This window comes from Chlorocebus sabaeus, chromosome 11, assembly GCF_047675955.1.
Source record: "Chlorocebus sabaeus isolate Y175 chromosome 11, mChlSab1.0.hap1, whole genome shotgun sequence".
Lineage (NCBI taxonomy): Eukaryota > Metazoa > Chordata > Mammalia > Primates > Cercopithecidae > Chlorocebus > Chlorocebus sabaeus.
The window spans coordinates 101,033,657-101,049,149 of record NC_132914.1 but is presented as its reverse complement, the minus strand read 5'-3'; the positions used below and the strand labels follow the sequence as shown (position 1 = coordinate 101,049,149).

The 15,493-nt window shown below is 42.7% G+C and overlaps 1 protein-coding gene across 2 annotated transcripts in view; it reads left to right on the top strand.

The window, feature by feature from the left end:
* The window catches only part of NT5DC3 (5'-nucleotidase domain containing 3), a 69,261-nt gene that overhangs the window by 23,606 nt on the left and 30,162 nt on the right, over positions 1 to 15,493 (top strand). For both annotated transcript variants that reach the window (XR_012094581.1, XM_008004452.3), the window contains exons 2-4: positions 2,887 to 3,071; positions 11,288 to 11,362; positions 11,839 to 11,894. Coding sequence is in view for 1 of the 2 variants with exons in the window: in XM_008004452.3 (XP_008002643.1) it covers positions 2,887 to 3,071; positions 11,288 to 11,362; positions 11,839 to 11,894 (316 nt within the window). In the remaining variant the exon portion in view is untranslated. The remainder of the gene's footprint in view (positions 1 to 2,886; positions 3,072 to 11,287; positions 11,363 to 11,838; positions 11,895 to 15,493) is intronic.

Here is a 15,493-nt window from a genome sequence, read left to right as displayed (position 1 = left end):
TCCTTAGCAAATAAAGTAATTTCCATGTGTCTCTAGTGTCTTTGTTTGTGAAATGGGGATAAAGTAGTATTTGCTTCCTAAGGTTGTGGGAAGGATTAAATGAGAGAATGTAAAGTCTTCTTGATACCATGTAGTAAATGGTAAGTGCTTAATAAATATTAGCTGTTATAATAGAGTCAGGTGGTTGTCCTTAGTAATGTGAGAAGTAGTAAAATATGGACAGTTCAGGTTTTATGTACATGTACCTATCTCCAAAAAATCACCTGCCTTCAGCATTTGTCTGCCTGTGAGCTATTTCAAGAAAATTTTGGTGCATAAACATCATAAAAGGTGAAAAAAAACACTGTCATATATAATTTTGGCAAAATAGGATAGTCCGTGTTTTTGTCATAAAATATTGGATGATTGTGTTCATCCTGTTATATGGTTAACCAGATGAGAATATCACTTTTTTTTTTTTTGTCTTTTGAAATATATTGCTCAGTCTTTGATCCTGAATTTCATCTAGGATATGGTCATGGAGGCCTCATCATCTGAGACGTCACCCTTATGGTTGGTTTCCCTGTTATCATTAGGCCGTAGAGAACTGCTGTCTCTCTCTGCATTCACCTCCTGGCACATCTGATAACTGTGAGATGTCTTCTCCTGTCAGCTTTCTTTTTGCTGTTACGGATGGAAAATGAAAAACTGATTTCTCAATAGTGTTCCATGAAAGCAAAAAAAAAAAAAAAAAGACTGCAAAGATGGTGTTTTCAGACTTCTTTTATACCTTCTTGAAGGTGATGCAGTTCTTTGCGCAATGCCATGAGAACTGAAGGATGATGTCATAGTGATGACTTGTTTCACTATTGCACTATCTTAAGTGATTTCTTATTCTCCTGCTTTCTTATTTTAGTCTTTTAAAAAATCACAGGTGGCGGCCGGGCACGGTAGCTCAAGTCTGTAATCCCAGCACTTTGGGAGGCTGAGATGGACGGATCACAAGGTCAGGAGATTGAGACCATCCTGGCTAACACGGTGAAACCCCGTCTCTACTAAAAAAATACAAAAAACTAGCTGGGCGTGGTGGCGGGGCACCTGTAGTCCCAGCTACTTGGAGGCTGAGGCAGGAGAATGGCATAAACCCGGGAGACGGAGCTTGCAGTGAGCTGAGATCTGGCCACTGCACTCCAGCCTGGGCGACAGAGCGAGACTCCATCTCAAAAAAAAAAAAAAAAACATAGGTGGCAATAATTGAGAGGTAATAATGAAATAATTCTAATAGTAAAGTATTTCAGCATATTGGAAAAATAAGATCACCAACATCCCCTATTGCATCTTTGATTTTTTAAAAGGGTCCAGTGGACTCATGGAAATTGTAAGGTAGAATGAATTTTTGAAAGACTTCCAAGAAAAAAATAGAAATCATGAAGTAGCAATCGTTACAAATAGTTAGAACTGCTCAAAAAAGAAACCGAAACCTAACATCCAGTGGACCCTGATGGTAGAAGGTAGTCACACGTCTACAAACCCATCTGAAGGAAATCATCTGAAAGGCGAAGATTAACACATGACGATGCTCATTGCAATGTTATTTTTATTAAATAGGAAAAAACTTAAATGTATAACTTAGAGTACAGGCTGAACATCCCTGATCTGAAAATCTAAAATCCACAGTGCTCCAAAATCTCAAACTTTTGCATGTTGACATGATGCTCCAAGGAAACACTCATTGGAGCATTTTGAATTTCAGACTTTTGGATTAGGGAGCCAGTCAGTAGGTATAATGCAAATATTCCAAAATACAAAAAAATCCGATATCCAAAATTTTTCTGTTCCCAAACGTTTTGGATAAGGGATGCTCAACCTGTAGTAGGTTAACTATGGCACACCAATATGTATGTCAAAGTCTCATGTAATAGTTTATTCTCAAAAAGTATAGGCTCATGATTGAATATTAAATTTAGTGAGCTCAATGCAAACCTATATATATAGTGTGAGGTTAGCTATCCAAAATATATACATAGAAAAATGTTGGCAGCAAATATATAAAATGTCAGTAGTTTTTTTCTGGGTTGTGAGATGACGTATGCTATTTAGATTTGGTTAACTATACTTTTACTTTCCAAAATCTGCAACATGTATTTTTTAAACAAATCCTTTTTGTGATGTTGAAGCAAATGTTCATTTTTGGTAGCAAATGTTCTTTTATTGAGAAATAATTTATATACTGTACAATTTACCCTTTTAGAGTCTCCCATTCAGTGGTTTTTAGTACTTTCACAAGAGTGTTCAACCATCACCATGGCCAGGTACAGAGCCGCATGCCTGTAATCCCAGTGCTTTCGGAGGCTGAGGTGGATGGGTTGTTCCTGAGCCCAGGAGTTTGAGACCAGCCTTGGCAACACAGGGAGACTCTGTCTCTACAAAAAGTACAAAAATTAGTAGGGTGTGATGGTCTGTGCCTGTAGTCCCAGCAACTCAGGAAGCTGAGGTGGGAGGATCGCTCGAGCCCTAGAGATTGAGGCTGCAGTGAGCTGTGATTTTGCCACTGCACTCCAGTCTGGTTAACCGAGTGAGACCTCATCTCAATCCCCCAGAACCATCACCACCATCAATTTCAGAACGTTTTCATCACCACAAAAAGAAATTCTGTGCCCATTAGCAGTCAGCGGTCCTAGGCAACCATGAATCTCCTTTCTGTGCCTATGGATTTGTCATTTCTGTACGTTTCATATGAATAGGATCATGCAACATGTGGTCCTTTCGGCTGGCTTCCTTCACCAGCATGTTTTCAAGGTGAAGCAAATCTCTTTTGTTGTCTAGTTTACTCATTTTTTTCCTTTTGAAATCATACTAACCCTTATTTATTATGTAATATAATGTATTTTTTTCATGTATTTCCAGAATTGGTTCCTTCCATTATGAGCAACTTGTTGAATCCAGATGCCATTTTCTCAAACAATGAAATGAGCCTGTCAGACATTGAAATCTATGGCTTTGATTATGACTACACCTTGGTGTTTTATTCAAAGCACCTCCACACGCTGATATTTAATGCTGCACGGGACCTTCTCATCAATGAACACCGGGTAAGATCAGAGGGACATTTCAGCTTCTCCCTCCCCTTTTCCCCTTAGAACAGCCTTGAGCTGACATGACCCCATGTCTGCCACAGAGAAGTCATTTAATAAATTGTTGCTGAATGAATAAGTAGATTTTGTTGCCTTCCAAATAACTCTTACCTGGAAGATGATAGTTTTTAAAAAAAAAATCTTTAGATGTCTTTTGGCAAAAGACCTTCCCAAGATGTGCATTAATGGAGATTTGGCTGTAGATATTTACACTCTCGTCTTTCACGGAACGACACCGTGTCTCCTGGAGCTTGATGAATTGGCAGCCTGCCTGTTGAATTCTGGTTAGGAGGAATTCCTCAAATGTTAGTGTTTTACCTTCAACACCCATTTGAATTGCTAAGAGCAAAGCATATTTGAATGTCTTTCTTCTGATACGTAGTATTGTTGAGAGTTTTTAATGAGGAAGGAAAAAAGAAAATATGCAACCCTATCATTTTTTTCTCTAGTCTGATTTGAGTACACATTTCAGGAAGCAGGATAAGAAGTGTCCTCAGAAGTCTTGTGGGGCATACCGTTTGAGACCTCTCCTGGGAAGTACAGCTCAGATCTCCATCTCAGACAGGTGCACGTTGACCTAGGAGGTGGTTCTGATTTTTGGGAAGTTCTTCCATGGGTTGAACAATTCTGCCTTCATACAGCTCTCACCATTGACCTCTTTTCTTCCTTGATTTATTGCTTCACATGTTTCTTAAGCCTCCTTGTGCCAAGCCCTGCAATACAAGCTGAGAAGATAAAGATGAGTAGGAGACAGGCATTGCCCATAAAGAACCAACAGCCCAGTGTGGTCGTTGGTCACGTGGGCAGATCAGTTATGCAGCCTCCTAGTGGAGGTCTCCTTAGACATCGATTGTGTCTGACTGTGATGGTTAGAACAACTTTCTCTACCTGAGGGAATTGGGGAACCAAAGAAGGTGATATTTCAGCCAAATCTTGAAGGAGTTTGCAGCAAAGGAGGGCTGAGGGTGGGTATGACTAACTTCTAACACCAAATTATGTAAACTACTATTTTATATTTAACCGTTCGAGTGCCAGACATATAATGAGCTGGTGTTGTATAGACCAGCCATTACGCCCTCCAAGACTTTTCCCAAGTTGATTGTTCTTAGCTCTTTTAACCGTTCTCATTTGTCCTCTTTTCTTTTCGTCATCCTAGTCGTCTTCCTTTGTGTGTGCTCTGGTTTGTTTCTCTTAAATGTGAGGCCTTGAAGATGTTACCCCAGGTGGGGTCCGGCTAGAGTGGAATAGAAGGAGACCATCACCTCCCTTGTTCTGGATGCCATATTTTTATTAATGCAGCCAAAATTCTCCTTAGTTTTGGATCCTAACCATTTGATTCAGCATATTTTCTCATCCCCCTCAGCTTTTGGTTATCCGTGGATTTAGGCAGCTTATTTTGTCCATATCCAAAATGCAGTCATGGCATTTGCCACAAAGCAGCTGGCTTGCTTTAGTTATGGCCACTTTACTAGATGTGAAACCACGAGTATCCATTTGGCATCCAGCGGCAGATCTCGTTTGTTCAAGGGACTACTGTCTTCCATCTAAACTGCAGTCCTTTGCCTGGATCATGAGATGAAAGCCAACTAAGAACGAGGTGGTTCTGACCTTGGTTCCTGCCTGCCATCCCATGCCCTCTGTTCACCACCCCCTAAAAGGTGGATCCAAAGGGGTGTTGCATTGGTGCTGGCATTTCAGTCCCAGGTCAGCTGCAATATTTTCTCTGACTTTGATGTCATTTATAAAAAGCAAGCCATGATTCCAGTGGCAGTGTTCATTGATTGTCCAGTAGGTGCTGAAAGCACAGGTTCTAAGGCCGCACTGCTGGGGTTCATATTCTGGGCTTCATCACTTATTTCCTACATAATCTTGATTGACTCACTCAGTTTCTCTGGACCTCAGTTTTCTCCCCTGTAAAATGGGCATAGTAACAGTGCTTTCCTCATAGTCACTGTGGTAAATGAATTAATAAATGTAAAGTAGATGGCACATAGAAAACACTCAATAAATGTTAGCTATTTATTAATACTAATACTATTATTTCTAATCTGCACAACAACCCTGCACACACATGTCATCTCTATTTACAGCTGAGGAAACTGAGGTTCAAAAAATTAAGCTACTAGATCAAGGCCACAGGCCAGGAGACAGAACCAGGATTTGAACTCCGGTCTGTCTGTTTTCAAAGGACTCTGTTCTCTCCTCGACTCCCCTTGCCTCTCTTATGGGGTTACTAACGCCTTTCCATCCTGTGGTGTTTTTGGTTCAGATGCAAATAAAATATTCATGAACATAAAAATTTATGAAATTTGAGGGGAAGAGAGATGAAATAGATGGATAAAATAAAAGCTGCAATCACCATTATTTGAAAAGCCTCTAGGTTTAAGATCATTGAAATTTCATTCTCATATCTGTGTGTTGCTTTGATAAAACTAAAAGAAGTTATAATACTAATTGTATCGGGCATATTAGTAGAGTCAATTATGCTCACGCAAATTTTTCTCTTCTTATTAAACAAAATAATTCTTCGAAGATGCACTGAGTTCAGGGCCATTTTTGCAGCCAAGACCGATGCACTTTGTGTAGTTGTAGAGATGGAAAGACATATGCTTTTGAGACACACAGTCATAGAACAGTAAATTTGCAATTTGGCATCTTTCCAAAAAGCAAACATAAAAGGTTCCAGCTCCTTCGTAATTACCCTTTTTAAAAGATAAGAGATTTTTACAAAAATGGAAATTAAAAAAAAAAAATCAAGTAATAACTGTCTGTATTTTGATTTTATTTGTTCACCAAGGAATAGAAAGGGAGGGGTAGAAGAGCTCTTGATTTCATCTCCCAGCTTCACACCTTAGTCAGCATTTCTTCTCATTAGTTGGCACCATTGGTCACCTCATTGTTCATATCCAAAGCATTGGCTGTGACCCCTCGCACTCCGCGTCCATGTCTGATCTCTCAGCAAATGCTATGCTCTCTTTTTCCCTTAAATAAACTTTTAGGATAGTTTTAGGCTTATGGAAAGGTTGCAAATACTGAGTTTCTGTATGTATACACCCAATGCCCAGTTTCCTCCAATGTTAACACTTGACTAAGGTACATTTGTTACACCTAAAGAACCAATCTTGATACATTATTATTCACTAAAGTCCATACTTCCTTCAGTTATTTTTAGTTTTTACCAAATGTCCATTTCCTGCTCCAGGATCCCCTCCAGGATCCCCTCCAGGACACCACATTACAGTTAGTTGTCATGTCTGTCAGGCGCCTCTTGGCTTTGACAGCTTCTCCGACTTTCCTTGCTTTTTTAAATGACCTTGACAGTTTTGAAGCATGCCAATTAGGTGCTGTGTGTGCATTTTCCTTATGATTAGCCTGGGTTATGGGTTTGGGGGAGGAAGACCACAGAGGTGAAGTGTGGTTTTCATCCCATCATAGTGAGAGCCTCCCCAGCCTTCTCCAGCTGCCTCCCCTCCTCCCCTCCTGCTCCTTGAACCTCCAAACCCTTTCCTACTTCTGCCTTGGAGCACTCTTTCTTCTCCCAGAAGAGGCTTGCTCCTGGCTTGCTTTTCTTCCCCCCACCCCCCGCCCCGATGTCCGATCTGTGAATACTTGTATTGCATTTTCTTTTAGAACATACACTCTGAGGTGTTATATTCAGTGTGTGTATTTGTGTATGGTCTGCCTCCCCAGGTAGAAGGGGAGCTTTGCAGGGGCAGACACCTTTGTCAGTTTTGTTCACTGTTGTATTCCCAGGCCCTGGCACAAAATAGGTACTCACTAAACACTTGACGTCTGCATCCATGAGTTCTGCAGGAAAGTGAGAGAGTTGTGCTTCATGTGGGGCCAGCATTCTAATGAGGTCATTTTACTCTAGCATCGTGTTTTGTGTGGATTTTAGAGAGCTTAGTTTTTGTGCCCTTCTGCATTGCCTCTAATTAGACTCGTAATTTAGGCTACTTTAAATATTAAACTGAGACCTCTGGAAGACAGATATGTTTATAGGCCTCTGGACCTCAGGAACCCAGAGCAGTGTTGTAATATAGAGGTTTTAGCTGTATCTGAGAGCTGTAATTACCCAGGACTGTAGGAATTAGGCACACATGGAGAAGTCCTGGGTTCTCTGCTGCATTTTGGTATTAACTTTGCTTGAAGCTGTAGGGACGTTCCTGTAGCATTTTCAGGGGGACACTTTGCTCTTTATCAGCACACAGGAGTTTGCCCAGATTGTACCTGGGATTAGAACAAAGTCAAGGTACTAAAGGAAGCCAGACTGGGCCTACATTAGAATTTTAATAAAAACCCCAAGTCAAAAGGCTTTTAATCTTTTGTTTGGAGGAAACTGGGCATTGGGTGTATACATACAGAAACACAGTATTTGCAACCTTTCCATAAGCCTAAAACTATCCTAAAAGTTTATTTAAGGGAAAAAGAGAGCATAGCATTTGCTGAGAGATCAGACATGGACGCGGAGTGCAAGGGGTCACAGCCGATGCTTTGGATATGAACAATGAGGTGATCAGTGGTGCCAACTAATGAGAAAAAATGCTGACTAAGGTGTGAAGCTGGGAGATGAAATCAAGGCTTTTGTCTTTTGTATTTCTTACTCCTTTTAAAGATGCCAGTTTTCTCTATAATACTTCACCTTGGATGAATCTTTTTATCTTTTCCCCCTTGGGTGGTGAAAAGTTTCTAAACTATGAAAAGTCCTGAAAATCTAGCTGAGACCATTGGAGAGGAGTGTAACCAACTGGCCAATGTGAGCGGCTTTGGTTCCTGGGCTGGATGTCACTGTTAACAGATGTTCTACTGATGCTATGTGTGTGTGTGTTGGAAATGGGCCAATCATGAGGATGTTTTTGACCAGGCTGGTTGTATGGGGAGATTACAGTTTTGGGGCAGGAGTAGAGCATAGACCCTAGTCAAAATGGTTCGACTAGAAGAGGCCTTGGAGAAGACTTACCTAAAGTCATATAGGAGAGTAACAGGGTCTTGTAGGGTGGACCTAAAACTCCAGGCTGCCAGTTCCCAATCCAGCGAAGCCGCTCCATTTTATTGAGCACTTGCCATGTGCCAGGCACTGCCCTGACTTGCCACACACATTTTTGGTCTGAATCCTTTGCACTTCCAAAAAGGATGGGATTCTTGTTATCTTTACTTTGTAGGTGAGAAAACCAGAGGGACAGACGACCTTGCCCAGAGTCACCCAGCTCGCACATGGCGGGACCAGGATTTGACACCTGGTCTCTCAGCCTCGGAACCTATATTCTTCATTATGACATTGTCCTGTTGCGGCTTTTCCGGCTGCATCTGACAGTTTTCAAGGTCATTGATAGGGTTTGTCTGTGTCTCCACCCAAATCTCATCTTGAATTGTAGTTCCCATAATCCCCACCTGTCATGGGAGGGGCCTAGTGGGAGGTAATTGAATCATGGGGGTGGGTTTTTCCGCGATAGTGAATAAGTCTCAAGAAATCTAATGGTTTTATAAAGGCGAGTTCTCCTGCACAAGCTCTCTTGCCTGCTGCCATGTAAGATGTGACTTTCCTCCATGATTGTGAGGTCTCCCCAGCCATGTGGAACTGTGAGTCCATTAAACCTCTTCGCTTTATAAATTACCCAGTCTCAGGTATGTGTTTATTAGCAACGTGAGAATGGACTCATATAGTCACTCACTATGGTCTTTGGACCAAATAAACATTGTGTGTTTCTCAGAGGTGGCTCCCCAAGAATAACATTGAGAGTGAGAGGCAAAGGGAATGTGAGTGTGTGGAGGGCATCTCCTGCTGGGGAGCCCAGATAAGCCTCATTCAAAGAAAGAACCAGCAGACTTTTCAGCAGTAAACACTCTCAATGTAAGTGCCAGCAGTCAACTAAAATAGTTGTTGCTCCACTCGTAACTGCAAAGGCTTTCAGCAAACTTGTTGAGCCCCTCTGAGGTGCTGCTGTCACAGGGAGGCTATGAGTGTCCAGTATACGGTGGCTTAGAGTTGGTTCACAGTTGATTATGTGGTGGTTAGGGGTGGACTTGGGTGTGACGCAGACCTGGGTTCAAATACTGGCTCGACCGCTATCTAGCTGTGTGACTTTGGGCAAATTCCTTGCTGCTGATCTTCAGATTATTCAGTAGTAAAATAGACTTGAGATGCCCTGCTTCCTTTGTGATGGTGTAGTGAGGGATAAAGAAAATCATAGAAAGTGTCTAGTGTATGGCACATAGCAAATGCTCAGTGAAGGCACCTCTCTCAGTGACATATTAAAATATTTCTTTCCTGTGTGCCCTCTTATCCATCAGTCACAAGTTTAACAGGAGATTGCAGAGCTGCTGAAGTCCCTTGGCCCCCCTTCAGTAAGCAGATCCACGGTGCTAGGCGTTGGGTTCTGTGTCAGCTTGTCAAGTATGTCTGCAAAAATGCAGGACCATACACAGGGTTCTCAATTCTTGGAAATGCCCATGATGGAAATGTCAGTTTGGTGATTTCTTGGCACACATGGCTGGTGGTGGATAAATGATCCCAAATGTGACATTTGAGTTAAGTGCTTCATGCAGCCTGACTTGAAAAATTGCCACATGCGGGTCAGCCTGCTGGTCCCAGGAAATGTTCTTGTACAAATGGAACCTTGGCCATGAAATATTAGCAGCTCAGCCATGGAAGGAGGTTTCCTGGGCATTTAATAGTTGTCTGGGTTTTAACTTAAGCAACTTGCATCACAATTGGAAGGTCCTAGTGATGTGGCCTCTCTAGACTCAGGAATAGACGTTCTGTCCTCAGGCCTGTGGTCTGAGGGCAGAGGGACAGTGAAGAGAGCAGGGGAGAAGGCCCCAGCCTAGCCTGATTCTCTGCCCAGCATACACTAGCTTGTTTCATTCAGAACCTCTGATGTCCCTCTGAATAAAATGGGAATGGTAGGGCCTGCCATGTTGTAGCAGCAGAAATGGTGCCCACAGATCAGTGCCATCCACAAGGTAGCTGGTGTCCTAATTCTGAGATTTAGGGAGAGAAGTAAGGACTTGGATACCTGGTGCAGTAGATAAGGAGGAGCCAGCAATTCTGCGTAGTGTGAGGAATGGCTTGAGAATAGGAAATACCAGGGGAGCTGGGCTGCTGTATTAGTTTGTTTTCACACTGCTGATAAAGACTTACCCAAGGCTGGGTAATTTATAAAGAAGAGAAGGTTTAATGGACTCACAGTTCCATGTGGCTGGGGAGGCCTCACAACCATGACAGAAGGCGAAAGGCACATCTTACATTGGCACAGGCAAGAGAGAGAATGATAACCAAGTGAAGGGGTTTCCCCTGGTTTCCCCATATAAAACAGTCAGCTCTTCTGAGTATGGGGAAACCGCCCCTGTGAGTCAATTGTCTTCTGCCAGGTCCCTCCCACAATACATGGGGATTATGGGAACTGCAATTCAAGATGAGACTTGGCTGGGAACATGGAGCCAAACCGTATCTGCCGCCTTCACAACTGTTCTGAGACAGAGTGCTGGATAGTAACTGTAATCCATGTGCCAAGGAAGGGCCTCCCTAGGCCTGGTGTCGGGAATGCTGTGTCTGACAGCCATGGGGTTGCCCAGCTGTCCAGATGAGAAAAGCAATGAAAGCTCTGTGGAGAGGCCCCACTCTCAGAAGTTTTCACCTTAGGGCTCTCCATGAAACCTGGTAATGGGGCTGTCCAGGGGCCTGCCACATTAAGGTGCTCATATATGAGTTGAATGGATGGCTGACAATGAGTTTGAGCAAAGTTGTGCTTCCAGTATTAGAGGGCACTTTCCAGCCTCTCCGCAGTAGCCTTGAAGATAAAAGCAGGGAGTGATGGGTGGAGGTTGAAGCCGATGTGTTGCTGGGGTCTTAGGGATCTGGGAGTCTAGGAACACAGGTAGGGGAGGGAAAGAGAGGCGAGAGTTGAGAGAAGTTGGCGGGGGAGGGAACGAGGCCCAACCTGTGCTTGGGCAGATAGACAGGGTGCAGGGCAGGATGGAAGGCTCTGGCCGGGGTGCTTGCTGGGAGGCACTTGGACTGGAAGCGGAGGGACGAGCTCTGTGGTCTGCCTGTTCTGACTGCAACTTCCTACTGGTGTATCAACTACCTCAGCCTTTGTACAAGGGCCAGATCTGGACAGGATCCTGCACTTAGCACATGGTTGGCTAAAACCAGTTCCTTTCTTCTTTCTTAGTATCCAGCAGAAATCAGGAAGTATGAGTACGACCCAAATTTTGCAATTCGTGGACTTCATTATGATGTGCAGCGGGTAGGTTTACTTCTCCTGTTTTTCTGTGGTTTAATGATGTTTGGAAATGAATTGTACTCTTGGTACTTTTCTTTACTGAATGGGCAAATTAGTTTTAAATTATGTTATTTGGGACTGCAGAACCAAATTACTCACATATCTTTGGATAGAATCTTCTGGAAGAAACTATGTATTAGAAAAGCATAAATGCATTTAGCTATTTAGGAGGTACTGTTTATTTCTAGTAGTCATTTTGGTGTTTTGAGGAAGACCCACTTGCCATATCTATTTTTTCCCCCTGTCTTTTGCAGATAGGCCATTTCTTTAAAGAGCCGTACAGCACATTAATTAACAAGTAACCCTTTCAGTCACATACAGTGTGTTTCCTTGTTAGGGCAGCCTAATGTTGATAGGATTTATGATGACACCTGGAAGGCTCATGTAATATGCAAATGGTTATACATTATTTACATGTGCATATGTTTATGTTTTTAAAGGCAGTATTAATGAAGATTGATGCTTTTCATTATATCCAGCTGGGAACTGTCTACAGGTAAGAGTGAGAGGAGATACATTTAATTTACGTGAAGTAACCAGGTGCTTTGGGTTTCAGGACCCTCTGATTGTTTAGTGATGAGGAGGTCTGCAGTGTGGATATGATTAATCCATTCACTCACTTATTCAAGAGCATTTGTTGAGGCCTGCTACCATATAGGTGCTAGGGGCTTGGTTTGCACTGATGTCCTCAAGGAGCTCAGGGTGCGGTTGGGAAGTCATGTAAGTAAACTTGACTGCAGTTCGGAGTGACAGAGGTGATGATGGAAATGTGCTCAGAGGTGGCCAGGCACGGTGGCTCATGCCTGTAACCCCAGCACTTTGGGAGGCCGAGGCGGGTGGATCATGAGGTCAGGAGATCAAGACCATCCTGGCTAACATGGTGAAACCCTATCTCTATTAAAAATACAAAAAATTAGCCGGGCATGGTGATGGCCACTTGTAGTCCCAGCTGCTGGGGGAGACTGAGGCAAGAGAATGGCGTGAACCCGGGAGGCGGAGCTTGCAGTGAGCTGAGATCGCACCACTGCACTCCAGCCTGGGAGACAGAGCGAGACTCCGTCTCAAAAAAAAAAAAAAGAATGTACTCAGAAATAGGGAGCAGTCGGGAGGACTGGAGGGAGGAATGGTTTTCCAGGGGTGCTGGCTGGCAAGCTGAGGGAGGGTCCTGATGAGGAGGCTTGGAGCAAGAGGGCTATGGGGGTGAGGGAACACAGTTCTCCTTCCCACCATGGTATTTGGGTGGTTTGGATATTGAGACTGTTTTTTTTTTTTTGGTCTATTCATAGCTGGAAATCTTTGTAACTTTTTTTTTTTTTTAATGAGATGGAGTCTTGCTGCGATGCCCAGGCTGTAGCGCAGTGAAACAATCTAGGCTCACGGCAGCCTCTGCCTCCCAGGTTCAAGCAGTTCTCCTGCCCCAACCTCCCGATTAGCTGGGACTATAGGCACATGTCACCATGCCTGGCTAATTTTTATATTTTTAACAGAGACAGGGTTTCACCATATTAGCCAGGCTGGTCTCGAACTCCTGACCCCAAGTGATCTGCCTGCCTCAGCCTCCCAAAGTGCTGGGATTATAGGCGTGAGCCACCACACCTGGCCATCTTTGTAATTTTTAAAACGGAGGATTTTGCCTTTTTTAATTCTCTAATTTGGAAGGGGATTTAGGAGTGTGATTTGTATTGTACAGCTTATACTTAAAAGTATGCACATCTTAGCTTACATTCTTCTCTCACAAACTGTTAAAATTAATGCTTATTTGCTTTTAAAATCAAAGTGAAACATGGATAGAGTCACACAGTGAAACAGGATTAAAGGTGTCACAGGGGTCAGCAGCAATCTTCTGTGCTCCCCGCTGCCCCTAAAACCTTTGAAGTCTTTAGATTTTTTAAGTAACGTGCTCATTCTTCTATTTCCTAACTTATTAATTCTGGACATTGTCCCTGCTGTGATAGATAGGGACTTAGCTTTCTGACACCTCCTCCCACTTCTCCAGTCTCATTCCTCTCATCTCATTCAGATCTCAGTTTTTGGTGGTTGTACTGGTCACTGTTTACATTATGACTTAGAAGGTCTTATCTGGTTCACTTTTTATTGTTGTTGTTATTGAGACGGAGTCTCCCTCTTGTCACCCAGGCTGGAGTGCAGTGGCGAGATCTCAGCTCACTGAAACCTCTGCCTCCCAGGTTCAAGTGATTCTCCTACCTTATCCTCCCAAAGAGCTGGGATTACAGGCATGTGCCACCATGCCTGGCTAGTTTTGTATTTTTAGTAGAGATGGAGCTTCACCATGTTGGCCAGGCTGGTCTTGAACTCCTGATTTCAGGTGATCTGCCCGCCTCAGCCTCCCAAAGTGCTGGGATTACAACTGTGAGCCACCATGCCCAGCTGGTTTACTCTTAAGCCAGGTAGTGCGTGCGATTATTTTCTTTCTTGTACGATATTTTGTTTTTCTTAGATTTTAATAATAATCTCAGTTTTTGTTGGCCTAGTTTTCTGTGTAGGAATCTCCGATTTTTTCCAAATGGTCCATTACAAATGTCAGGCATGTATTTATTTTCCAATAATTCAAATGTTTTCAATAATCTGTCACTTTTGTTTTTAAAAATTGACTCTCCCCTCCTGGTCTGATCTGGTTTGGTTGCTTGTCTTGGGACTTCCCTTCACTGCTTTCCCTGTTTCGAGTTCCCTTCTCTTCCTGTCTGTGGCTTTCCTCCCTCATTTTGCTGGAGTGTATCCTCCAGTAGCTTCCTGGTGCCTCCTTGTGCTGAGCCTTTCTGTAGCTTGTGGTAGGGAATCAGTTCTTGTCCTGGGTGTACCCCTGCAGGCCTCTGTTGTCAGTGTTAAGTCAGATACCTTCTTTGTATCCACTGTTTGTCTTCCAGTGTCTTGTGGAAATGTCTTATCTATTGACGTCTCTGCTCTCATTTCCTTTGACTGCTTTTACTCTCACTTTAATGGTGTTTCAGGATGGAGAGGAAGTGGTGGTGATGATGGTAATAATATTACTAATAGTGACTAGCAAATATTGAATCTTACTATGGGACAGGCACTGTTATAAGGGTTTTGTTTGAGTTAACTCATTTAATCCTCAAAATAACTATATGAAGTAGGTACTATTATTAGTGCCAGAGGTGTTAAGTAACTTGCCCCAAGGTCACACAGCAAATAATTGCCTGGGCTAGAATTCAGACCCAGGCAGCCTGGGACCAGAGTCTGTGCTCTTGGCCACCATGCTGTGTGGCCTTTCTGAAGGTCAAAGGAAAGTTGGAGTCCCTCAACACATTTTTTTCGGGGGTAATGAATCTATTTTAGTATGGACAATTACAAATAATCTTTCCAACAAGATCATATCTTTTGCGGGAACATGGATGGAGCCTGGAGGCCATTATCCTTCGCAAACTAATGCAGGAACAGGAAGCCGAATACTGCATGTTCTCATAAGTGGAAGCCAAATGATGAGAACTCAGGAACACATAGAGGTGAACAATAGACTCTGGGGTTTACTGGAGGATGGAGGGTGGGAGGAGGGAGAGGATCAGGAAAAATAACTAATGGGTCAGGTACTAGGGCTTAGTAGCTGGGTAATATCTACAGCAAACCCTTGTGACATGAATTTACCTATATGACAAACCTGCACGTGTACCCCTGAACCTAAAAGTTAAAAAAAAAAAAAAAATTTTCATTTATTTTGTAAGTAACATGTATATTAAATATAATTAATACATTTTTGTGCATGTCTCATTTTCTTAGGAAAAATCTTTGTAAGTGAAATTGCCGGGTGAACATTGTTCATTCATTTTAAGGCTTTTGAAATGACTCAGTTGACCTCCAGATTGTACCATTCCCAACAGACTTTTTAATGTATATTTTAAAGTTGTTGCTACATTTAACATATTCCAATTTTTAGTTTTTTCTTTCTCTAAACCTCTTAAATGAACATTCGTTTGTTCCCTTACTCATAGCTCCTAATGTTTTCCCAGAATAATTATTGCAATGGTGAAGGTGGGGGCGAGAACGAAGAAGGCAAGGTTATGCATGTTCATGAGAATCCTCACCAGGTGTCTTTGTTCTGTCTCTCCATCTGTTTCTGCT